At 46.2% G+C, this 27034-nt stretch overlaps 1 protein-coding gene across 1 annotated transcript in view; it reads left to right on the top strand.

Annotated features, from left to right (window-relative positions):
- ccdc146 (coiled-coil domain containing 146) overlaps positions 1-27034 on the top strand; it is a 63053-nt gene that overhangs the window by 33788 nt on the left and 2231 nt on the right. Inside the window, exons 7-21 of the mRNA XM_065021333.1 lie at positions 402-475; positions 790-1017; positions 3052-3184; positions 3336-3393; positions 4567-4592; positions 5451-5507; positions 6065-6235; positions 7736-7824; positions 9052-9216; positions 9403-9478; positions 11142-11290; positions 12819-13047; positions 22735-22863; positions 23167-23304; positions 25398-25499. Of these exons, the coding sequence (XP_064877405.1) occupies positions 402-475; positions 790-1017; positions 3052-3184; positions 3336-3393; positions 4567-4592; positions 5451-5507; positions 6065-6235; positions 7736-7824; positions 9052-9216; positions 9403-9478; positions 11142-11290; positions 12819-13047; positions 22735-22863; positions 23167-23304; positions 25398-25499 (1824 nt within the window). The remainder of the gene's footprint in view (positions 1-401; positions 476-789; positions 1018-3051; positions 3185-3335; positions 3394-4566; positions 4593-5450; positions 5508-6064; positions 6236-7735; positions 7825-9051; positions 9217-9402; positions 9479-11141; positions 11291-12818; positions 13048-22734; positions 22864-23166; positions 23305-25397; positions 25500-27034) is intronic.

Genomic DNA, 27034 nt, shown 5'->3' with positions numbered 1-27034 from the left:
TTAGAGGGTGGTAGAGGGGTGTTAGAGAGTGGTAGAGGGTGGTAGAGAGTGGTAGGGTGGTAGAGGGTGGTAGAGGGGTGTTAGAGAGTGGTAGAGGGGTGTTAGAGAGTGGTAGAGGGGTGTTAGAGAGTGGTAGAGGGGTGTTAGAGAGTGGTAGAGGGGTGTTAGAGAGTGGTAGAGGGTGGTAGAGAGTGGTAGAGGGTGGTAGAGAGTGGTAGAGGGAGGGCAGAGGGAGGACAGAGGGTGGTAGAGGGTGTTAGAGAGTGGTAGAGGGTGGTAGAGGGTCAGTCTTGTGTTTAAAACAACATAGAGAAGGGCATTATCTAAAACCATTGAAGTAGAAGAGCTCATTAGCCTTCCTATAATGTCCTTCTCTACGGCGTGTTGTCTTGTGTCACCAGGCTGAGTTGGCCCAGCTTCTGTCTGTTCCTGGCCAGTTGGGGAAGGAGATTGAGAGGATCAACAGGAAGAAGATGTATGTAAGATGTGGCTGACTATGAATTCATGTATTAGTGATGTGCTATACATAACCTTCATAACTAACTCTGTAGCTACTAAAGCAGGAAGTAAGGCCATGTTCATGAGTCATGGAAGGGAGACTCCCAACATAAATCTTGAACCAGTCCACATTTTTTGGGGGCACCTACCAAGAGTAAACGGCTAACCCTACAGACCAATGTCTCTGTCAAAACTGTCTGGAATGACGTCTTTGCAGGCTGTTTTGCTCGCTGGGTTAAGCCTACAGTCTACCAGCCTGGTGTCATGTATGTCTTCCTCTGTGGTGGCCAGGGAGGTTGAGAAAAGTAAGGCGGCCCTAGACGAGCAGCTGTCTGAGGTGGCGGCTCTGCAGAAGATGACAGAGGCCCGCTGTCGCTCCCTGGAGGAGGAGAAGAGGGAGGTGAGGAGGCAGGTGGAGGGGCGCAGGGCACACCTGGAGGCTGCCGAGAGGGAACACAGCATGCTGCAGAAAGAGCAGGAGATGACCAAGGAGAAGGAGGTCATTATGATGGGACAGAGGTACAGGACAGGCGGCAGACAATGTCCATGTATCTAGAGCAGCATCTGTATGCAGCGAAGTCGGAAGTTTACATGCACCGTAGCCAGATACATTTAAACTACGTTTTTCACAATTCCTGACATTTAATCCTAGTAAAGAATTCCCTGTCTTAGGTCAGTTAGGATCACCACTTTATCTTAAGAATGTGAAATATCAGAATAATAGAATTATTATTATTATTATTATTTATTTCAGCTTTTATTTTCTTCATCACATTCCCAGTGGGTCAGAAGTTTACATACACTCAATTAGTATTTGCTTGCATTGCCTTTAAATTGTTGAACTTGGGTCAAACGTTTCGGGTAGCCTTTCACAAGCTTCCCACAATGGGTGAATTTTGGCCCATTCCTCCTGACAGAGCTGGTGTAATGAGTCAGGTTTGTAGGCCTCCTTGCTCGCACACGCTTTTACAGTTCTGCCCACACATTTTCTATAGGATTGAGGTCAGGGCTTTGTGATGGCCACTCCAATACCTTGACTTTGTCCTTAAGCCATTTTGCCACAACTTTGGAAGTATGCTTGGGGTCATTGTCCATTTGGACCAAGCTTTAACTTCCTGACTAATGTCTTGAGATGTTGCTTCAATATATCCACATCATTTTCCTCCCTCATGATGCCATCTATTTTGTGAAGTGCAGAATAAACAACAATGAATAAAAACACAAAATGTTGGGGCCACATGCACAGAACAGACAGAGCTTGATTTGTCCAGTAAGAGTCAGAACATTTTCTAATTATCCCCCATTCATTTTGACAAGGTTTTCAATCATTGTGATGTGGATACATTAGGTTGTATTGTCCCCATTAGTCCAGATGCTGTCTCTCAGAGCCCCCCACTGGGACCTGTCCTGCAGGGCCTTTACTGTTTCTCCCCTCTGGCCTTAGCACAAGGACGGCACAAAAACCCATTCCACTGTAACTAGACTGAGATGGGAACCTATTCTCATGCATATTCTCTATCTTACTGGTTCTATGTAGGCTTTGGCAGATATAAGGGGACAGTGCTGTGGGGAACAATGATAATGGGGTTTTCCTATGAGTTCTCTCTTTCGCTCTCTATTTCTCTCTCTGTCTCTATCTCTCTCTCTGTATGTCTCTCTCTCTGTATGTCTCTCCTCTCTCTCTCTCTCTCTGTCTCTCTCTCTCTGTATGCTCTCTCTCTGACTCTCTGTCTCTCTCTCTCTCTCTCTGTATGTCTCTCTCTCTCTGTCCCTCTGGCTCTCTCTCTCTCTCTGTATGCTCTCTCTCTCTCTCTCTCTCTCTCTCTCTCTCTCTCTCTCTGTCCCTCTGTCTGTCTCTCTCTCTGTCCCTCTGTGTGTGTCTCTCTCTCTGTCCCTCTGTGTGTGTCTCTCTCTCTGTCCCTCTGTGTGTGTCTCTCTCTCTCTCTCTGTATGTCTCTCTCTCTCTCTCTGTCTCTCTCTCTCTCTCTCTGTGTCTCTCTCTATGTCTCTCTCTGTGTCTCTCTGTGTCTCTCTCTCTGTGTCTCTCTCTCTCTCTGTCTCTCTCTCTCTCTCTCTCTCTCTCTCTCTCTCTCTCTCTCTGTGTGTCTCTCTCTCTGTGTCTCTCTCTCTCTGTGTCTCTCTCTCTCTCTCTGTGTCTCTCTCTCTCTCTGTCTCTCTCTCTCTCTCTCTCTCTATGTCTCTCTCTCTGTGTCTCTCTGTGTCTCTCTCTCTCTCTCTGTGTCTCTCTCTCTCTGTGTCTCTCTCTCTCTCTGTCTCTCTCTCTCTCTCTCTCTGTGTCTCTCTCTCTCTCTCTCTCTCTCTCTCTCTCTCTCTCTGTGTCCTCTCTTTCTCTCTCTCTGTCTCTCTCTCTCTCTTTCTCTCTCTGTGTCTCTCTCTCTCTCTGTGTCCTCTCTCTGTGTCTCTCTCTCTGTGTCTCTCTCTCTCTGTGTCTCTCTCTCTCTGTGTCTCTCTCTCTCTCTCTCTCTCTCTCTCTCTCTCTCTCTCTCTCTCTCTCTCTCTCTCTCTCTCTCTCTCTCTCTCTCTGTTTGTCAGAGGTATGCTGGACATCAATACAGGCCACTGCATCATGGAAAGGAAGACCGTGCATGAGAACCTGGCACAAAAGCAGCGTGAGAGGGACCGGCAGCTCAGAGAGCTGAAGAAGGTGGAGCTGCAGCCCAGGACAGTGTCTGGTCCACACTCAGCTACTGCATCAAACAGGCCCAGGACAGTTAGTTCACAGTTCACACACTGGCCCACAGTGTTCTACACTCAGCTACTGCATGACAAGACCAAGTCTACAGTTAGTTCACAGTTCACACACTAACACCAAACAGGCCCACAGTGTTCTGGTCCACACTCAGCTACTGCATGACAAGACCAAGTCTACAGTTAGTTCACAGTTCACACACTAACACTAAACAGGCCCACAGTGTTCTGGTCCACACTGGTGACAAGACCAAGTCTACAGTTAGTTCACAGTTCACACACTAACACTAAACAGGCCCACAGTGTTCTGGTCCACACTCAGCTACTGCATGACAAGACCAAGTCTACAGTTAGTTCACAGTTCACACACTAACACCAAACAGGCCCACAGTGTTCTGGTCTACACTCAGCTACTGCATGACAAGACCAAGTCTACAGTTAGTTCACAGTTCACACACTAACACCAAACAGGCCCACAGTGTTCTGGTCCACACTCAGCTACTGCATGACAAGACCAAGTCTACAGTTAGTTCACAGTTCACACACTAACACTAAACAGGCCCACAGTGTTCTGGCTCCACACTCAGCTACTGCCCATGACAAGACCAAGTCTACAGTTAGTTCACAGTTCACACACTAACACTAAACAGGCCCACAGTGTTCTGGTCCACAGCTCTGCTGCACGTTACAAGTCAATGGAGTTCTGGTCAGTTCACCAAGTCTACAGCTCCACACTAACACTAAACAGGCCCACCTCCACTTTCACTATGTTCATGGACTCTGTAACTATCTCTCTCTCACTTTAAAATATGTTATTTTATAGATTTTAATTGGTTGACATGTCATCTCCTCATTAGCCTCTGTGCTTCCTTGATGATGTGTCCAGAGATCAAAGTGGCAGTGACACACGTCACTCACAGGATCATAAATGTCCACATGGGACATGAGTGACAGACAGAGTGAGGAACTGGAAAAGCGTCAGCAGATTTGACACCATAAAACACGACAGACGTTGGTGTAGTGACGCATGTGGAACTTCCCCTATTAATGAAGGAAACCTCACACAATATAATGTTCTCCCGGTTTTATGAACTCAATCCAATGATTTACCTGTCAGTATTTATTTCCTCAGTGGAATTGTGATGTGATTGAGCTTCTCCGTCTGCCACAGTTGTATAAAACACTGTGTAACGGAGGGAAGGGTCCCAAATGGAACCCTGTTCCTGACAATTAGGGCACTACTGTAAAAGTCCTGCACACTCTTAGAAAAAAAGGGTTCCAAAAGCATTCTTCGGCTGTCCCCATAGAAGAACCCTTTTATAGTTCCAGGTAGAAAGAACCCTTTTGGGTTCCATGTAGAACCCTCTGTGGAAAGGGTTCTATGTGTAACCCAAAAGTGTTCTACCTGGAACCAAGTAGGATTATTCAAAGTGTTCTTCTATGGGGACAGCCAAAGAACCCTTTTATGTTCTAGATAGTGTACTCTTAGAAAAAAAGGTGCTATGTTAGGGAATAGTGTACCATTTGGAAGGCAGCCATGGTAATAGTGGTAATAATGGTAATAACAGCCTCTCTGAAATAACTGCATTGTTGCTGCTGTGTGATTGGCTGGTTAATAAGATTAATTTCTGTGATCTGAAAAGGACAATAAAGTCTTGTTCTTCTACAGTATTTGTGATCAAACAGAGACAGGTCACATCTGTTTAGAGACTTTAATACTAAGAGAGGTTGTTGTTGTTATAGAGACAGGTCATATCTGTTTAGAGACATTAATACTAGGAGAGGTTGTTGTTATAGAGACAGGTCATATCTGTTTAGAGACATTAATACTAGGAGAGGTTGTTGAGACAGGTCATATCTGTTTAGAGACATTAATACTTTGTTACTAGGAGAGGTTGTTGTTAGAGACAGGTCATATCTGTTTAGAGACATTAATACTAGGAGAGGTTGTTGTTATAGAGACAGGTCATATCTGTTTAGAGACATTAATACTAGGAGAGGTTGTTGTTGTTATAGAGACAGGTCATATCTGTTTAGAGACATTAATACTAGGAGAGGTTGTTGTTATAGAGACAGGTCATATCTGTTTAGAGACATTAATACTAGGAGAGGTTGTTGTTATAGAGACAGGTCATATCTGTTTAGAGACATTAATACTAGGAGAGGTTGTTGTTGTTATAGAGGGATGTCTGTTTAAACCCTAGGAGTTGACAGAGACAGGTCATATCTGATTCTGTTTATAGACAAGACAGGAGATACAGTTAGAAGTGGACAAGCTGAAGAGAAACTTGATTCATCAGGTAAAAAGCATATGTTTGAATTTGTCTGTTTAGAGACATTTGATTTGTTGTAAGAGACATAAATGTAGGAGAGTGTTGTTATGCTCATATCTGTTTAGTTAATACTAGTTGTTTTGAGGGACTCATATATGCATTAATGTTGTGTGTGTGTTATAGTGTTTTTTGTGTGTTAGAGACATTAATACTAGGAGAGGTTGTGTTATAGTGTGTTGTTGTTATAGAGACATCATATCTGTTTGTGCAATGCATTGTGTAGTGTGTTTTGATTCATAAATGCATTAATGTGTGTGTCATATGTTTGCGTAGTGTATTTTGCATATAATGTGTGTGTGTGTGTTTGTGTGTGTGTGTGTGTGTGTTGTGTGTGTGTGTGTGTGTGTGTGTGTGTGTGTGTGTTTGCGTAGTGTATTTTGATTCATACATTCATATATGCATTAATGTGTGTGTGTGGGTGTGCATGTGTGTGTGTGTGTGTGTGTGTGTGTGTGTGTGTGTGTGTGTGTGTGTGTGTGTGTGTGTGTGTGTGTGTGTGTGTGTGTGTGTGTGTGTGTGCATAGCAACCAGTAGCGGAGGTGGAGACCCAGCTGATAGAACAGTGTGTGGAACAGGAGCAGGAGCTGATGAGACAGTCTCACAGACACAGAGAGGAGCTCCACACCCTCAGCTGTCTGACTCAGATCAAAGCTGATGAGAGAGAGCAGAAGTCCAGGGACCGCCACAGGGCTGAGGTAAAACACATCATATCAGATCACTATAGAACATCTCACCATCAATGTTCCCTCCCATTTTTGGGGGCAAATTTCAGGTCTGCTGAGCGCGAACTTGAACGTTGTTAAAATTCTGTGAAACTTCCAGTGTGTGTTTACAATGAACACTGAGGCTCTACCCTCTTTAAGTTACAGTTTTGACAGTGGTCAGGTAGGCTACTGTAGCTATATGATCATAATGTCTGTAGGCCTACCAGAGTGGCCTAGCATCATGGAGAAAATGTATCCCATAATATTTTAACATGGAAGTATCTGTTTTATCGTTCAGCCTACAGTAGCAGACAATGTGTGGTGTTCAGTGTAGGCCTACATTCCATGAGACTTTTGAATAAAACCTGTTGGACTTGACCTGAACCTGTTTGACTGACAATGTTGTTGTGTTGTTTGATGCAAGACTCCACTTTACACAATAAAATGCATTATTATTCCCATACCATTATTACAGAGAATCAGGCAAATTATTGAAGCCTGTCTCAAAATACAACACTGTCCCTTTAAGATAAAACTAAATCTCTTTCCCTGACTGGCTTTTCAAAGATGGCTAGAAATGTACACTTTTTGTGGTCTTGTAGAAAGCAATCACTCCCCTATTGACGACTACAAATGATCTTGAACTGGGCTAATAACTCACTAACTAGAAAATAATATGAACAAAATGTGCACACGTGCTACATACAGCTCTCGCTTTGATCTCAAAACACATCTACTCACGACCACTCATGTTGTAAACACAGTCCAGTTCAAAGTGAATGGCACAGATCCATATATAGCAATGGCCATTTGCATATAGACCTGAGATGACACACAACATGAAATAACACACAACATGAAATAACAAACAACCTGAGATAACATACAACATGAGATAACACAGAACATGAGATAACACAGAACATGAGATAACACAGAACATGAGATAACACAGAACATGAAATAACACAGAACATGAAATAACAAACAACCTGAGATAACATACAACATGAAATAACAAACAACCTGAGATAACATACAACATGAGATAACACACAACCTGAGATAACACACACAGTCTGAGTTAAGTAACACACACATTGTGAGGTAATATGTCCACATGTAATCCAAATAACAACAGCGACATGCCTGAGGTAACAGACCTGAGGTAACAGACCTGAGGTAACAGACCTGAGGTAACAGACCTGAGGTAACAGACCTGAGGTAACAGACCTGAGGTAACAGACCTGAGGTAACAGACCTGAGGTAACAGGCCTTTGCTGCAATCATTTACTACAGCTACAGTAATCAGTTACAGTGTAGCTTCAGCATGACTCTGGTAATGGTTTCCATAGTGACCTGTTGATGTTCTCAACAAAACAACAAAACACACGAGCTAAGACTAACTTTCTTGCACTCTGGGGAAAATTGACTCATCAGCTTTTACTAAGAAGATAAGAAAGATCATGTATTATTTTAATGTATCAACAGCAAAGATACCATCGCATCAAGCAAGAGCTGAGAGGCAAGAGTCTGGTGATCCATGAACTCAAGAAGCAGAACCAGGAGGTCCAGTCCAGGTAGCTCTCACTGCTGAATGAAGACCTTAACGCCTAGCCTTAACCCTTAACCTGTAACCTTAACACCTAGCCTTAACCCTTACCTGTAACCTTAACGCCTAGCCTTAACCTGTAACCTTAACACCTAGCCTTCACCCTTAACCTGTAACCTTAACGCCTAGCCTTAACCTGTAACCTTAACGCCTTAACCCTTAACCTGTAACCTTAACAACTAACCTTAACCCTTAACCTGTAACCTTAACGCCTAGCCTTAACCTGTAACCTGTAACCTTAACCTGAACTAGCCTTAACCTGTAACCTTAACGCCTAGCCTTAACCTGTAACCTTAACGCCTAGCCTTAACTCTTACCTGTAACCTTAACGCCTAGCCTTAACCTGTAACCTTAACGCCTAGCCTTAACTCTTACCTGTAACCTTAACGCCTAGCCTTAACCTGTAACCTTAACGCCTAGCCTTAACCTGTAACCTTAACGCCTAGCCTTAACCCTTACCTGTAACCTTAACGCCTAGCCTTAACTCTTAACCTGTAACCTTAACACCTAGCCTTAACCTGTAACCTTAACGCCTTAACCCCTAACCTGTAACCTTAACACCTAGCCTTAACCCTTAACCTGTAACCTTAACGCCTAGCCTTAACCTGTAACCTTAACACCTAGCTAACCTAGCTTACTTTTGTTTCTTCATAACAAATTGGAATTTGTTAGGAAGAAAATTGTGTAATGGATACGGAATGTGTTATGAAGAAGGAAATCGTGTGCCTGTCACGTATGTCGAGTAAGTAATTTGTGTGTATTTCATGATAATCTGTGATAGTGTGTTGACGACCTATGAGTGACTGCTGCTGCTCCAGAACTAGGTCATTTGATCCCCAGGTATTTATCAAGCGTGTTGAAATCAGTATCCCAGAGTACGATTGGTACCACGTAGTGTCTTTAAATAAGGACCAGTTCAGACATACCTGGAAAATAACGTGTCTGGGTGACTAAGGATTTGAATACCTAACTTGATTAATTTCGGTATTTCCTCGGTGCCAACTCTCTCTCTGTCTCTCGCCCTGTGTCTTTCTCGCTCTCCCTCGCTCTCTCGCTCTCTCTCTCTCCTCTCTCTCTCTCTCTCTCTCTCTCTCGCTCTCTCCTTCTCTCTCTCTCTCTCTCTCTCTCTCTCTCTCTCTCTCTCTCTCTCTCTCTCTCTCTCTCTCCTTCTCCCTCCCTCCCTCCCTGCATCTAGGCTTGGTGTGTTTGCCAAGCTGTACGACAACATCAAGGGTGATAGGAACAAGTGTATGAACCTGATCCAGATGGCCTCCCAGAGAACGGCTGAGATGAGAGAGAAGTTCAAGATCCTGGACAACGAGATTGAGATCCTCAGAACCAACGCCATCAACAAAGAGAAGTGAGAGAGAGAGATAGAGAGTACATCCCCTTCCTCAAAAGAACATTCAGACGTTCACCACCCTGTTTTGATGTAAAATGATTAACATCCTGTGTGTGTATGTGTGTGTGTGTGTGTGTGTGTGTGTGTGTGTGTGTGTGTGTGTGTGTGTGTGTGTGTGTGTGTGTGTGTGTGTGTGCTCCTCAGGCTGCTCCAGAAGTCCCGTCTGAAGCACTTCCACAGCCACACCATCAGAGACAGCCTGAGGAACGATATCTCCAAGGTGATTTATCCTACCTGATTAATCAGGAAATCCTAGGGTTATGATGTTTCTCTGTTCTGATCCCATCTCCAAGGTGACCTGGGTTATGATGTTTCTCTGTTCTGATCCCATCTCCAAGGTGACCTGGGTTAGGGTTATGATGTTTCTCTGTTCTGATCCCATATCCAAGGTGACCTGGGCTATGATGTTTCTCTGTTCTGATTCCATCTCCAAGGTGACCTGGGTTATGAAGTTTCTCTGTTCTGATCTCATCTCCAAGGTGACCTGGGTTATGATGTTTCTCTGTTCTGATCTCATCTCCAAGGTGACCTGGGTTAGGATTATGATGTTTCTTTGTTCTGATCTCATCTCCAAGGTGACCTGGGTTAGGATTATGATGTTTCTTTGTTCTGATCTCATCTCCAAGGTGACCTGGGTTATGATGTTTCTCTGTTCTGATCCCATCTCCAAGGTGACCTGGGTTATGAAGTTTCTCTGTTCTGATCTCATCTCCAAGGTGACCTGGGTTATGATGTTTTTCTGTTCTGATCCCATCTCCAAGGTGACCTGGGTTAGTGTTATGATGTTTCTCTGTTCTGATCCCATCTCCAAGGTGACCTGGGCTATGATGTTTCTCTGTTCTGATTCCATCTCCAAGGTGACCTGGGTTATGATGTTTCTCTGTTCTGATCCCATCTCCAAGGTGACCTGGGTTATGATGTTTCTCTGTTCTGATCCCATCTCCAAGGTGACCTGGGTTAGGGTTATGATGATTCTCTGTTCTGATCCCATCTCCAAGGTGACCTGGGTTAGGGTTATGATGTTTCTCTGTTCTGATCCCATCTCCAAGGTGACCTGGGTTATGATGTTTCTCTTTTCTGATCCCATCTCCAAGGTGACCTGGGTTATGATGTTTCTCTGTTCTGATCCCATCTCCAAGGTGACCTGGGTTATGATGTTTCTCTGTTCTGATCCCATCTCCAAGGTGACCTGGGTTAGGGTTATGATGTTTCTCTGTTCTGATCCCATCTCCAAGGTGACCTGGGTTATGATGTTTCTCTGTTCTGATCCCATCTCCAAGGTGACCTGGGTTATGATGTTTCTCTGTTCTGATCCCATCTCCAAGGTGACCTGGGTTATGATGTTTCTCTGTTCTGATCCCATCTCCAAGGTGACCTGGGTTAGGGTTATGATGATTCTCTGTTCTGATCCCATCTCCAAGGTGACCTGGGTTATGATGTTTCTCTGTTCTGATCCCATCTCCAAGGTGACCTGGGTTATGATGTTTCTCTGTTCTGATCTCATCTCCAAGGTGACCTGGGTTATGATGTTTCTCTGTTCTGATCTCATCTCCAAGGTGACCTGGGTTATGATGTTTCTCTGTTCTGATTCCATCTCCAAGGTGACCTGGGTTATGATCTTTCTCTGTTCTGATCTCATCTCCTAGGTGACCTGGGTTAGGGTTATGATGTTTCTCTGTTCTGATCCCATCTCCAAGGTGACCTGGGTTATGATGTTTCTCTGTTCTGATCCCATCTCCAAGGTGACCTGGGTTATGATGTTTCTCTGTTCTGATCCCATCTCCAAGGTGACCTGGGTTAGGGTTATGATGTTTCTCTGTTCTGATCCCATCTCCAAGGTGACCTGGGTTATGATGTTTCTCTGTTCTGATCCCATCTCCAAGGTGACCCTGGTGCTTCATGAGATGAGACAGAAGAGGGAGGAGCAGAAGCTGAACCTGGGCCGGCTGACCCACATGATCAACTACCATGAACAGAACCTGCTACAGATGAGGAAGAGCCACGACAACGCCGTGCAGAGTCGCAATGACAGGTGAGTCTGGTAGTCTGTCTGTTTGTCTGTCTGTCTGTCCGAAGAGGGAGAACCATGACGCGGCCACGCAGAGCCTCAATGACAGGTGAGTCTGGTAGTCTGTCTGTTTGTCTGTCTGTCTGTCCGAAGAGGGAGAACCATGACGCGGCCACGCAGAGCCTCAATGACAGGTGAGTCTGGTAGTTTGTCTGTCTGTCTGTCCGAAGAGGAAGAGTCATGACGCGGCCACGCAGAGCCTCAATGACAGGTGAGTCTGTCTGTCTGTCCGAAGAGGAAGAGTCATGACGCGGCCACGCAGAGCCTCAATGACGGGTGAGTCTGTCTGTCTGTCCGAAGAGGAAGAACCATGACGCGGCCACGCAGCGCCTCAATGACAGGTGAGTCTGTCTGTCTGTCCGAAGAGGAAGAGCCATGACGCCTCCATGCAGAGCCTCAATGACAGGTGAGTCTGTCTGTCTGTCCGAAGAGGAAGAACCATGACGCGGCCACGCAGAGCCTCAATGACAGGTGAGTCTGTCTGTCTGTCCGAAGAGGAAGAACTATGACGCGGCCACGCAGAGCCTCAATGACAGGTGAGTCTGTCTGTCTGTCCGAAGAGGAAGAGCCATGACGCGGCCACGCAGAGCCTCAATGACAGGTGAGTCTGTCTGTCTGTCCGAAGAGGAAGAGTCATGACGCCTCCATGCAGAGCGGCAATGACAGGTGAGTCTGTCTGTCTGTCTGTCTGTCTGTCTGTCTGTCTGTCAGATGAGGAAGAGCCAAAGCACGACCATGCAGAGCCTCAATGACAGGTGAGTCTGTCTGTCTGTCTGTCTGTCTGTCTGTCTGTCAGATGAGGAAGAGCCAAAACACGGCCATGCAGAGCCTCAATGACAGGTGAGTCTGTCTGTCTGTCTGTCTGTCTGTCTGTCTGTCTGTCTGTCAGATGAGGAAGAGCCAAAACACGACCATGCAGAGCCTCAATGACAGGTGAGTCTGTCTGTCTGTCAGTTGAGGAAGCGCCAAAACACGGCCATGCAGAGCGGCAATGACAGGTGAGTCTGTCTGTCTGTCCGAAGAGGAAGAGCTAAAACACGGCCATGCAGAGCGGCAATGACAGGTGAGTCTGTCTGTCTGTCCGAAGAGGAAGAGCTAAAACACGGCCATGCAGAGCCTCAATGACAGGTGGGTCTGTCTGTCTGTCTGTCCGAAGAGGAAGAGCTAAAACACGGCCATGCAGAGCCTCAATGACAGGTGAGTCTGTCTGTCTGTCTGTCAGATGAGGAAGAGCCCAAACACGACCACGCAGAGCCTCAATGACGGTGAGTCTGGCTTTCTGTTGATCAGTTTGCACTGTCCACACGACCACCAACCAAGATTCTACATATCAGATAGGGTAAGGCAGCTACTGCTTACGACTAACTACAGGCAACGATGCTGAACAATGTGGGTAATTGGGCGGCTACTGATGGTATTTGACCTATCCTCATCCCTACTTTACAATTTGGTAGCTCTCTCAGTGGTTTCTCACTCTCTCTGTCTCTGACAGAGGGGTACAGTTGCTGGAGCGTGAGGAGGAGATGTGTATTTTCTACGAGAAGGTGAATGTTCAGGAGGGCCTGATCAGAGACGGTAACATAGAGATGCAGGCGCTGGAGGAGGAGACGCGCTGCCTGCAGATGATCACCAAGGAAGAAAGAAGACAGACAGCCCTCAGCAGGAACCTGGTGCCCTGCCAGAGGAGACTGAAGGGAGAGAGCACCATGCTGCAGATACAGGTACATTAGAAGCCTGGGTCATATTCACTAAGGCAAACCGTTCCAAAACGCTTTGCAACAGAAAAAGAAAAAACAAACCTTTTCTTATTGGTTAGTTCAGCTAGTCCCTCCCTGTTTCAGTCAGTTTTCTTCCGTTTAGTGCCTTGTGAATACGATCCTGTTGTCTGACGTCAGATAACACTGGACTGTCAGTCAAAGGGCAGGTAGGAATGACAGCATCTGATGGGAGGAAATGGATAGGAACCTCTGAGAACTGGTTGCTAACTCTGTCGTACTGTTGTACGGCAACATGGCTACCCTCGCCAACATCTCTGACTGGAGAGTACTGTACTAATGGGTATCTGACTGGAGAGTACTGTACTAATGGGTATCTGACTGGAGAGTACTGTACTAATGGGTATCTGACTGGAGAGTACTGTACTAATGGGTATCTGACTGGAGAGTACTGTACTAATGGGTAGCTGACTGGAGAGTACTGTACTAATGGGTAGCTGACTGGAGAGTACTGTACTAATGGGTATCTGACTGGGGAGTACTGTACTAATGGGTAGCTGACTGGAGAGTACTGTACTAATGGGTATCTGACTGGAGAGTACTGTACTAATGGGTATCTGATTGGAGAGTACTGTACTAATGGGTATCTGACTGGAGAGTACTGTACTAATGGGTATCTGATTGGAGAGTACTGTACTAATGGGTATCTGACTGGAGAGTACTGTACTAATGGGTATCTGATTGGAGAGTACTGTACTAATGGGTATCTGACTGGAGAGTACTGTACTAATGGGTAGCTGACTGGAGAGTACTGTACTAATGGGTATCTGACTGGAGAGTACTGTACTAATGGGTATCTGACTGGAGAGTACTGTACTAATGGGTATCTGACTGGAGAGTACTGTACTAATGGGTATCTGACTGGAGAGTACTGTACTAATGGGTATCTGACTGGAGAGTACTGTACTAATGGGTATCTGACTGGAGAGTACTGTACTAATGGGTATCTGACTGGAGAGTACTGTAGCCTAATGGGTATCTGACTGGAGAGTACTGTACTAATGGGTATCTGACTGGAGAGTACTGTACTAATGGGTATCTGATTGGAGAGTACTGTACTAATGGGTATCTGACTGGAGAGTACTGTACTAATGGGTATCTGACTGGAGAGTACTGTACTAATGGGTATCTGACTGGAGAGTACTGTACTAATGGGTATCTGACTGGAGAGTACTGTACTAATGGGTAGCTGACTATATTATAAGTCGCTCTGGATAAGAGTGTCTGCTAAATGACTTAAATGTAAATGTAATGTATATGCCTCCTCAGATAGCTTCTCCATGACACCATCTGCCAGTAGGGACCTGACAAGGACACCCTGGAGAAAAAACACTTAAAGAGATGCTCCGGTACTTTTGTATACTTTTTATCCAGCAGTTCTGAAAGTAGCACCCATGAGTCAAAAGTGGTCCCCAAAAATGGTGTACTACGTCACATATGTGCAGATATGTGCATCACGTCATTGCTCTCTCTCTCTCTCTCTCTCTGTTGTGTGTGCGTCACTCAAATGGCGCAGGACTGAAGCTCATTGGCTGAAACTCGATTTGCTAAGGGTCTGGCCCACATGGGGGGGAATGGCACAGCACAGCTTCCAGAAAACAGTCGCTTTCGTGGCTAATTAAGAGAGGAATCTGCTCATAGATTGTGCATGTATGAACTACATATTGATACATCCGGCCCAAAGCGGGAGGTTTAAAAAATATTTACTAGTCACCAAAGTTCCGGAGCATATATTTAATGGATTCAAATAGCTCAGCAGTGGTGGCTGGTGGCCCTCTAAATCAGAGGATGGGCTGAACGGATTGAATGGAATGGTATCAAACCCATTAAACACATGGTTTCCATGGTTTCCTTTTGTTTAATACCATTTCATTCTTCCATTCCAGGCATTATTATGAACCGTCCTCCCTTCACCATCCTCCTGTGATGTTCAGTGCTCAAAGGGTTAGAGCAATGCTATTCAAAACATTCAGCGGGATCCCATTTTTTCAGCCAGAATTTCTCGTGACTCCATCCAAGGCCAAATCTTAAACCTTAAAATCTGTACATTTAGATTTTATATCAACAAATAACCTTAAATTCATTGCATTTTTTTATCAAAGTGAAAAGAAATCAATAAATACTTTTACTCAATAAATTATATTTTTCATAAACATATAACAATAATCTGTATATATTTTTTTGGGGGAGGCACTGCAGTTCCACCATGACCCCACTAGGGGTTGCAACCCTGACTTTGAATACCAATGGGTTAGAGAGGAGGCTCATTAGCTACAGTGCCAATGTAACCAATCATATAACCCAAACACTGTCACAAAGGCTAAGTCTGAGAGAGACAGCCTCTGTTGCCTCATCAGACAGGTGGTATTTGAGCTTTCATTTCCTGACCTCACCCATTGCTCTTAGTTACTGTAGTTAGTTTTTTACTAAGAGTGAATGAATTCAGAACTGTTCTAGGATTCCGTGCCTCGGTTGTTCCTCGGTTGTTCCATAACCTGGCACTTTTATAGAGACATGGCACTGGCACTTTTATAGAGCCGGGGCCGGAGCTGAGGGTTGAGGCCTGGGTTGGGGTGGCATTGGAACCGGGGCCGGAGCTGAGGGTTGAGGCCTGGGTTGGGGTGGCATTGGAGCCGGGGCCGGAGCTGAGGGTTGAGGCCTGGGTTGGGGTGGCATTGGAGCCGGGGCCGTAGCTGAGGGTTGAGGCCTGGGTTGGGGTGGCATTGGAGCCGGGGCCGTAGCTGAGGGTTGAGGCCTGGGTTGGGGTGGCATTGGAGCCGGAGCTGAGGGTTGAGGCCTGGGTTGGGGTGGCATTGGAGCCGGAGCTGAGGGTTGAGGGCTGGGTTGGGGTGGCATTGGAGCCGGGGCCGGAGCTGAGGGTTGAGGCCTGGGTTGGGGTGGGGTGGCATTGGAGCCGGGGCCGGAGCTGAGGGTTGAGGCCTGGGTTGGGGTGGCATTGGCCCACTGCTCTTTACTGGAATCCATCCATAATGACCAACAGGCAGTGGATGTCCCCTGATGGCCCCAATGTCTCTGTCTGGATTCTGGAACCTGGCCCCAATAACTAAGGGGCAGTGGCTTCTTATGGCACCAAGTCTCACAGGGCTCTCAGTGCCCACTGGAGAGTATGGGTGGAATTGGGCCAAGTCTCACAGGGCTGTCAGTGCCCACTGGAGAGTATGGGTGGAATTGGGCCAAGTCTCACAGGGCTCTCAGTGCCCACTGGAGAGTATGGGTGGAATTGGGACAGACTCCTCAACTCTCCAATCCCCGCCCAGCTGCTTTCTGACAGTGGGAAATTCTACCATAGTTTTGCTGTTGCCTTCCATCCATAAATCAGTCAAGCCATTCATCCATCTATCCATCCACCCCTCTGTTCCTCAGCTGTGCTGTTGGCTTTGTGGTTTAGACAGTCAGGCAGGGGAAGACTGTGTGATTTAGACAGTCAGACGGAGACTGTGTGATTTAGACAGTCAGGCAGGGGAAGACTGTGTGATTTAGACAGTTAGGGGGAGACTGTGTGATTTAGACAGTCAGGGGAGACTGTGTGATTTAGACAGTCAGGGAAGACTGTGATTTAGACAGTCAGGCAGGGGAAGACTGTGTGATTTAGACAGTCAGGCAGGGGAAGACTGTGTGATTTAGACAGTCAGGGGAAGACTGTGTGATTTAGACAGTCAGGGGAGACTGTGTGATTTAGACAGTCAGGGGAAGACTGTGTGATTTAGACAGTCAGGGGAAGACTGTGTGATTTAGACAGCCAGGGGGAGACTGTGTGATTTAGACAGTCAGGGGGAGACTGTGTGATTTAGACAGTCAGGGGAGACTGTGTGATTTAGACAGTCAGGGAAGACTGTGTGATTTAGACAGCCAGGGGGAGACTGTGTGATTTAGACAGTTAGGGGGAGACTGTGTGATTTAGACAGTCAGGGGAGACTGTGTGATTTAGACAGTCAGGGGGAGACTGTGTGATTTAGACAGTCAGGGAGACTGTGTGATTTAGACAGTCAGGGGAGACTGTGTGATTTAGACAGTCAGGGGGAGGCTGTGTGATTTAGACAGTCAGGGGGAGACTGTGTGATTTAGACAGTCAGGGGAGACTGTGTGATTTAGACAGTCAGGGGAGACTGTGTGATTTAGACAGTCAGGGGGAGACTGTGTGATTTAGACAGTCAGGGGAGACTGTGTGATTTAGACAGTCAGGGGGAGACTGTGTGATTTAGACAGTCAAGGGGAGACTGTGTGATTTAGACAGTCAGAGGGAGACTGTGTGGTTTAGACAGTCAGGGGAGACTGTGTGATTTAGACAGTCAGGGGGAGACTGTGTGATTTAGACAGTCAGGGGGAGACTGTGTGGTTTAGACAGTCAGGCAGGGGAAGACTGTGTGATTTAGACAGTCAGGGGAGACTGTGTGATTTAGACAGTCAGGGGGATACTGTGTGATTTAGACAGTCAGGGGGAGACTGTGTGATTTAGACAGTCAGGGGGAGACTGTGTGATTTAGACAGTCAGGGGAGACTGTGTGATTTAGACAGTCAGGGGGAGACTGTGTGATTTAGACAGTCAGGGGAGACTGTGTGATTTAGACAGTCAGGGGAGACTGTGTGATTTAGACAGTCAGGGGGAGACTGTGTGATTTAGACAGTCAGGGGGAGACTGTGTGATTTAGACAGTCAGGGGGAGACTGTGTGGTTTAGACAGTCAGGGGGAGACTGTGTTTTAGACATTCAGGTGGAGACTGTGTGTTTTAGACAGTCAGGGGAGACTGTGTGATTTAGACAGTCGGGGGAGACTGTGTGATTTAGACAGTAGGGGGAGACTGTGTTTTAGACAGTCAGGGGAGACTGTGTGGTTTAGACAGTCAGGGGAGACTGTGTGATTTAGACAGTCGGGGGAGACTGTGTGATTTAGACAGTAGGGGGAGACTGTTTTAGACAGTCAGGGGAGACTGTGTGGTTTAGACAGTCAGGGGAGACTGTGTGATTTAGACAGTCGGGGGAGACTGTGTGATTTAGACAGTAGGGGGAGACTGTGTTTTAGACAGTCAGGGGAGACTGTGTGGTTTAGACAGTCAGGGGAGACTGTGTGATTTAGACAGTCGGGGGAGACTGTGTGATTTAGACAGTAGGGGGAGACTGTGTGTTTTAGACAGTCAGGGGGAGACTGTGTGATTTAGACAGTCAGGGGAGACTGTGTGATTTAGACAGTCAGGGGGAGACTGTGTGATTTAGACAGTAGGGGGAGACTGTGTGTTTTAGACAGTCAGGGGGAGACTGTGTGATTTAGACAGTCAGGGGGAGACTGTGTGATTTAGACAGTAGGGGGAGACTGTGTGATTTAGACAGTCAGGGGGAGACTGTGTGATTTAGACAGTCAGGGGGAGACTGTGATTTAGACAGTCAGGGGGAGACTGTGTGATTTAGACAGTCAGGGGGAGACTGTGTGATTTAGACAGTCAGGGGAGACTGTGTGATTTAGACAGTAGGGGGAGACTGTGTGGTTTAGACAGTCAGGGGGAGACTGTGATTTAGACAGTCAGGGGGATTGTGGTGTTGGCAGAGAGGAAGTAAACAGCGTTCACAATCCACCATGATGTGATCACATTAAACAACAATGTGTTACTGTGAAACAGATGTATCTTATTCTCAGGCTGTTTACACTTCAGAGGGGAATGTGTCTGTTGTTAGAATGCACTTAAGATCACACAGTATAAAATATTAAAGTTTGTGTGTGAAATTCAATATACACTCTGGATAGCTTTCCTTGTACCAAGCCAGAAGCAATCTTTAATCGCTTCCAAATAAACAATTGGGGGTTTTACAGTACAGAGATGCCCTGGCTTATCAGTGCTCTGAGGGCGTGGGGGTTTTACAGTACAGAGATGCCCTGGTTTATCAGTGCTCTGAGGGCATGGGGGTTTAACAGTACAGAGATGCCCTGGTTTATCAGTGCTCTGAGGGAGTGGGGGTTTTACAGTACAGAGCTACCCTGGTTTATCAGTGCTCTGAGGGCATGGGGGTTTAACAGTACAGAGTCAGTCAGGCAGGGAGACAGTTTGCCAGACAGACAGTCAGTCAGGCAGTGAGACAGTTAGCCAACCAGACAGTCAGTCAGTCAGGCACTGAGACAATTAGCCAACCAGACAGTCAGTCACTGAGACAGTTAGCCAATCAGACAGATAGCCAGTCAGGCAGTGAGACAGTTAGCCAACCAGACAGTCAGGCACTGAGACAGTTAGCCAACCAGTCAGGCAGGCAGGCAGTGAGACAGTTAGCCAACCAGTCAGTCAGGCAGGCAGTGAGACAGTTAGCCAGTCAACCAGTCAGGCAGTGAGACAGTTAGCCAACCAGACAGTCAGTCAGGCAGTGAGACAGTTAACCAACCAGAGAGTCAGTCAGGCATTGAGACAGTTAACTAACCAGACAGTCAGTCAGGCAGTGAGACAGTTAACCAACCAGACAGTCAGTCAGGCAGTGAGACAGTTAACTAACCAGCCAGTCAGTCAGGCAGTGAGACAGTTAACCAACCAGACAGTCAGTCAGTGAGACAGTTAACCAACCAGACAGTCAGTCAGGCAGTGAGACAGTTAACCAACCAGCCAGTCAGTCAGGCATTGAGACAGTTAACCAACCAGACAGTCATGCAGTGAGACAGTTAACCAACCAGCCAGTCAGGCAGTGAGACAGTTAACGAACCAGCCAGTCAGTCAGGCAGTGAGACAGTTAACCAACCAGACAGTCAGTCACTGTCAGCCAGTCAGGCAGTGAGACAGTTAACCAACCAGCCAGTCAGGCAGTGAGACAGTTAACCAACCAGCCAGTCAGGCAGTGAGACAGTTATCCAACCAGCCAGTCAGTCAGGCAGTGAGACAGTTAACCAACCAGCCAGTCAGTCAGGCAGTGAGACAGTTAACCAACCAGACATTCAGTCACTGTCAGCCAGTCAGGCAGTGAGACAGTTAACCAACTAGCCAGTCAGGCAGTGAGACAGTTAACCAACCAGCCAGTCAGGCAGTGAGACAGTTAACCAACCAGACAGTCAGGGAGTGAGACAGTTAACCAACCAGCCAGTCAGTCAGGCATTGAGACAGTTAACCAACCAGACAGTCAGGCAGTGAGACAGTTAACCAACCAGACAGTCAGTCAGGCATTGAGACAGTTAACCAACCAGACAGTCAGGCAGTGAGACAGTTAACCAACCAGTCAGTCAGGCAGTGAGACAGTTAACCAACCAGACAGTCAGTCACTGTCAGCCAGTCAGGCAGTGAGACAGTTAACCAACCAGCCAGTCAGGCAGTGAGACAGTTAACCAACCAGCCAGTCAGGCAGTGAGACAGTTATCCAACCAGCCAGTCAGGCAGTGAGACAGTTAACCAATCAGACAGTCAGTCACTGTCAGCCAGTCAGGCAGTGAGACAGTTAACCAACCAGACAGCCAGTCAGGCAGTGAGACAGTTAACCAACCAGACAGCCAGTCAGGCAGTGAGACAGTTAACCAACCAGACAGCCAGTCAGGCAGTGAGACAGTTAACCAACCAGACAGTCAGGCAGTGAGACAGTTAACCAACCAGCCAGTCAGGCAGTGAGACAGTTAACCAACCAGACAGTCAGGCAGTGAGACAGTTAACCAACCAGCCAGTCAGGCATTGAGACAGTTAACCACCCAGTCAGTCAGGCAGTGAGACAGTTAACCAACCAGTCAGTCAGGCAGTGAGACAGTTAACCAACCAGCCAGTCAGGCAGTGAGACAGTTAACCAACCAGACAGCCAGTCAGGCAGTGAGACAGTTAACCAACCAGCCAGTCAGGCAGTGAGACAGTGACGTCCTCCAGTATGGGCCTCAGCATGCAGCTCTGTTTCTCTCTCTGACTGATGTGAGTGATGTGAGGGCGGTGTGCAGAGTGATTAAATCACATAGTAAATCATCAGCCTCTAATGGAATGAAGGTCTCAGATCCAATCTCTCACTCTCACATTCTCTTGTTCTCTCTCTCTCTCTCTCTCTCTCTCGCACGCTCTCCCTCTTTTTCTCTGTCTCTCTCTTTCCTCTCGGCCTCTCTCCGAGGGTGGTCTCAGTCTACATAACAGTCGTCTTTTAGTCCATCAGAGTTTGATTATGAACAGCAGAGGCATTTGAAAATCTCATTCCGTTGTTAGAGTCCATGGAGGATGTTCCTTAGAAAACATTACATCACATGACACGAAGACACTGGAGACAGAGAAAGTGTGAGACTGTCTCTGAGCGTGCTTACTTCCACTGGACTCCGTGATCATATGAGATGTATGGTGTTAAACAGGACTAATGCAGCTACGCTCGTCCTGTCACAGAGGATCATAGGATCATCCCTCGGCAGGGTAGCCTAGTGGTTAGAGCGTTGGACTAGTAACTGGAAGGTTGCAAGTTCAAACCCCCGAGCTGACAAGGTACAAATCTGTCGTTCTGCCCCTGAACAGGCAGTTAACCCACTGTTCCTAGGCTGTCATTGAAAATAAGAATTTGTTCTTAACTGACTTGCCTTGTTAAATAAAGGTAAAATAAAAAATTAGAGGCAGAAGACTTCCTGTCTGTTGACCTCTTCTCCTCCCGATCAGCTCTGCTTCATTAGACAGCTTCAGCTGGAAGAGAATGTGCATCACACACGCAGAAGGAGAGGGTGGTGATGTGTCTCCCCACGGGTTCATTCATACCGTGGCGTGACGTGGAGCTCCATGCACGGACATGTGTACAAACCATGGCTGTGTGAAAGATGTGCACATCCCAAATCTCCATTCTGGGGTCAACAGCTGAGTTACAGTAATTCTGTGAATAATGAGAAATGATATAATGGTTATCAGGATAGGAAACCTACACGTTATTAACCTGCAACTCATATTAACTTGCAAATCATGCAGAAACAAACCATATGAATGCTAATATATGTAATGGTTACCAGGAAAGGAACCATTACATATATATGTTAAGCTGCTCGTCATGCTGAAACAAACCATAATGACTTCTATCATGGTGTTGTCTAACACATCATCCCAACACAATTCAGATGATTGTGAGGTTGAGTTGGTCTCTGACACAGGAGGTTGGTGGCACCTTAATTGGGGAGGACAGGCTCGTGGTAATGGCTGGACCGGAATCAGTGGAATGGTATCAAATACATCAGACACATGGTTTCCATGGTTTCCAAGTGTTTGATAACATTCCATTCGCTCCGTTCCAGCCATTATTATGAGCCGTCCTCCCCTCAGCAGCCTCCAATGGTCTCTGAATATTCTCATGGATAATAAAAGTCGACTTCTCCCTTCTTTTCTCCTCTCCTTTCTTCTCTTCTCCTCTATTCTTCTCCTCTCTTCTCTTCTCTTCTCTTCTCCTCTCTTCTGTCTCCTCTCTTCTCCTCTCTTCTCTTCTCCTCTATTCTTCTCCTCTCTTCTCTTCTCTTCTCTTCTCCTCTCTTCTGTCTCCTCTCTTCTCCTCTCTTCTCTTCTCCTCTATTCTTCTCCTCTCTTCTCTTCTCTTCTCCTCTCTTCTCTTCTCTCTTCTGTCTCCTCTCTTCTCCTCTCTTCTCTTCTCCTCTATTCTTCTCCTCTCTTCTCTTCTCCTCTCTTCTGTCTCCTCTCTTCCCTCTCCTGTCCTGTCCTGTAGCTGTCAGAGTGTAAGGAGCGTATGTTGGAGCTAGAGAAGGCCTTGGAGGATCCAGGACAGGAGAACAGGGCCAGAGAGCTGGAGGGGAACGACCCATCTCCTGTTGAACTCATCCAGAAGATAGAACAGGTAAAGCCTACAGTACTGAAGCTGCTTTACAGTCCTGCAGGCAGATTTCAGAACAGTGGGAAGGTCTGAGTCTAAACGGTCAGTGTATCTGAAGGAGACTAGGAACACAAACTATGCCACTTTTCTTGAGGGAAGGTGAAGTCATCAATCAAGATTACCACCAATTAATCATATCCTGTCGTTATAATTGATTGAGGTTGAAGCTGTCTCATGTTAGTGTGTGTGTGTGTGTGTGTGTGTGTGTGTGTGTGTGTGTGTGTGTGTGTGTGTGTGTGTGTGTGTGTGTGTGTGTGTGGTGTTCAGCTGGAGGTTGGCTTGGCGGAGCGGGAAGAGCTGCTCCTGGAGAAGGACTTGGTGTTTGAGCAGGTGACCCGGATCTCTCAGCGAATCAGAGCTAAGGCCGAGAACGGCAAGCAGGACACACTGCAGCTAGCCAAGAAGGTACACACACACACACACACACACAAAGGAAGCAGCCAAGAAGGCATCTACTGCCAAGCTCATCCATTCACACACTCACAGTCGGGGTAGAGGATCTTGAAGCGTGGTGGCCCCATGTGCCTGGTGCAGCCTAGCAGACTGACTGCCCTCTCACCCCGGCTCCCTGCAGGGCCCAGCCCAGTGTCTCCTGGATGAAGTATCACCTGCCCACCAGGCCAAGACTGTTAGTTATCTCAATGAGTCAATGAGCCATGTTACACACACACAGCCTCACAAAGACACACGCTCCCTAACACACACACAGCCAATGAGTCATGTTACACACACACAGCCTCACAAAGACACACGCTCCCTAACACACACACAGCCAATGAGTCATGTTACACACACACAGCCTCACAAAGACACACGCTCCCTAACACACACACAGCCAATGAGCCATGTTACATACACACAGCCTCACAAAGACACACGCTCCCTAACACACACACAGCCAATGAGCCATGTTACATACACACAGCCTCACAAAGACACACGCTCCCTAACACACACACAGCCAATGAGCCATGTTACACACACACAGCCTCACAAAGACACACGCTCCCTAACACACACACAGCCAATGAGTCATGTTACACACACACATAGCCAATGAGCCAAAGTTGCTGTGCACTCTGAGGCAAATCCTCTCAGCACGCTTAGATAACCTCACTGGGCCCCAGCAGCCAGCATGCCAAGCTGAGGCTCTGGGATTGGAGGATGTTAGATATTAGTTTATCTGGAGGATGTTAGATATTAGTTTATCTGGAGGATGTTAGATATTAGTTTATCTGGAGGATGTTAGATATTAGTTTATCTGAGGATGTTAGATATTAGTTTATCTGGAGGATGTTAGATATTAGTTTATCTGGAGGATGTCAGATATTATTTTGATCTGGAGGATGTTAGATATTATTTTATCTGGAGGATGTTAGATATTAGTTTATCTGGAGGATGTTAGATATTAGTTTGATCTGGAGGATGTTAGATATTAGTTTATCTGGAGGATGTTAGATATTAGTTTATCTGGAGGATTTAGATCTGGTTTGATCTGGATGTCAGATATTAGTTTATCTGGAGGATGTTAGATATTAGTTTGATCTGTTAGATATTAGTTTATCTGGAGGATGTCAGATATTATTTTGATCTGGAGGATGTTAGATATTAGTTTATCTGGGATGTTAGATATTAGTTTAATCTGGAGGATGTTAGATATTAGTTTATCTGGAGGATGTCAGATATTAGTTTGATCTGGAGGATGTTAGATATTAGTTTATCTGGAGGATGTTAGATATTAGTTTATCTGGAGGATGTTAGATATTAGTTTGATCTGGAGGATGTTAGATATTAGTTTATCTGGAGGATGTTAGATATTAGTTTATCTGGAGGATGTTAGATATTAGTTTGATCTGGAGGATTTAGATATTAGTTTATCTGGAGGATGTTATATTAGTTTGACCAGATATTAGTTTATCTGATCTGGAGGATGTTAGATATTAGTTTATCTGGAGGATGTTAGATATTAGTTCGATCTGGAGGATGTTAGATATTAGTTTATCTGGAGGATGTCAGATATTAGTTTGATCTGGAGGATGTTAGATATTAGTTTGATCTGTTAGATATTAGTTTATCTGGAGGATGTTAGATATTAGTTTATCTGGAGGATGTTAGATATTAGTTTATCTGGAGGATGTTAGATTGATCTGGATTAGTTTCATTAGGAAATGAATGTAGCCCGCTAGACCGAGGCTAGTACTGTTCAGACCAGGCTAGTACTGTTCAGACCAGGCTAGTACTGTTCAGACTAGACTAGTACTGTTCAGACCAGGCTAGTACTGTTCAGACCAGGCTAGTACTGTTCAGACTAGACTAGTACTGTTCAGACTAGACTAGTACTGTTCAGACCAGGCTAGTAGAACATGTTCCCAACTACCCCGCCGACTAGAGAAACTCTGTCTTTTCAAATATCATGTCAGTCTGGCTGTCTATCTGTTTATCTGTCAGTCTGTCATGCTGTCTGTGCGTTAACCAACCCCCTCTCTCCTCTCTCTCAGGTGAATGAGTTGCAGGGCCGTATCAAGGAGTCAACCAGGAGGATGATGGCCGTGGTGTCTGAGTTGTCGATGCGCCAAGCCAGCGCCATGACCCTGCAGCAGGTAAATAGGAGACCATTTTAGATTGACCAGCATTTCCTAGTCTGGTGGACCCATACTGTAGATCCCTGTAACCAACTGGGACCAGGCTAAGGATTATACTGTAGATCCCTGTAGCCAACTGGGACCAGGCTAAGGTCAAGTCTAAGGATTATACTGTAGATCCCTGTAACCAACTGGGACCAGGCTAAGGTCAAGTCTAAGGATTATACTGTAGATCCCTGTAACCAACTGGGACCAGGCTATGGTCAAGTCTAAGGATTATACTGTAGATCCCTGTAACCAACTGGGACCAGGCTATGGATTATACTGTAGATCCCTGTAACCAACTGGGACCAGGCTATGGTCAAGTCTAAGGATTATACTGTAGATCCCTGTAACCAACTGGGACCAGGCTATGGTCAAGTCTAAGGATTATACTGTAGATCCCTGTAACCAACTGGGACCAGGCTATGGTCAAGTCTAAGGATTATACTGTAGATCCCTGTAACCAACTGGGACCAGGCTATGGTCAAGTCTAAGGATTATACTGTAGATCCCTGTAACCAACTGGGACCAGGCTAAGGTCAAGTCTAAGGATTATACTGTAGATCCCTGTAACCAACTGGGACCAGGCTATGGTCAAGTCTAAGGATTATACTGTAGATCCCTGTAACCAACTGGGACCAGGCTATGGTCAAGTCTAAGGATTATACTGTAGATCCCTGTAACCAACTGGGACCAGGCTAAGGTCAAGTCTAAGGATTATACTGTAGATCCCTGTAACCAACTGGGACCAGGCTATGGTCAAGTCTAAGGATTATACTGTAGATCCCTGTAACCAACTGGGATCAGGCTATGGTCAAGTCTAAGGATTATACTGTAGATCCCTGTAACCAACTGGGACCAGGCTATGGTCAAGTCTAAGGATTATACTGTAGATCCCTGTAGCCAACTGGGACCAGGCTAAGGTCAAGTCTAAGGATTATACTGTAGATCCCTGTAGCCAACTGGGACCAGGCTATGGTCAAGTCTAAGGATTATACTGTAGATCCCTGTAACCAACTGGGACCAGGCTAAGGTCAAGTCTAAGGATTATACTGTAGATCCCTGTAGCCAACTGGGACCAGGCTAAGGTCAAGTCTAAGGATTATACTGTAGATCCCTGTAGCCAACTGGGACCAGGCTAAGGTCAAGTCTAAGGATTATACTGTAGATCCCTGTAACCAACTGGGACCAGGCTAAGGTCAAGTCTAAGGATTATACTGTAGATCCCTGTAGCCAACTGGGACCAGGCTAAGGTCAAGTCTAAGGATTATACTGTAGATCCCTGTAGCCAACTGGGACCAGGCTAAGGTCAAGTCTAAGGATTATACTGTAGATCCCTGTAACCAACTGGGACCAGGCTAAGGTCAAGTCTAAGGATTATACTGTAGATCCCTGTAGCCAACTGGGACCAGGCTAAGGTCAAGTCTAAGGATTTCCAACTTTTACGACATCATCCTCTTTCCCTACATCGATCTACCCAAGCACAAATATCCTCCTAATAATGTTCCTCT

Source organism: Oncorhynchus nerka, linkage group LG8 (assembly GCF_034236695.1).
Source record: "Oncorhynchus nerka isolate Pitt River linkage group LG8, Oner_Uvic_2.0, whole genome shotgun sequence".
Lineage (NCBI taxonomy): Eukaryota > Metazoa > Chordata > Actinopteri > Salmoniformes > Salmonidae > Oncorhynchus > Oncorhynchus nerka.
The sequence above is the reverse complement of the archived record's forward strand: the minus strand, read 5'-3'. Positions and strand labels throughout refer to the sequence as shown.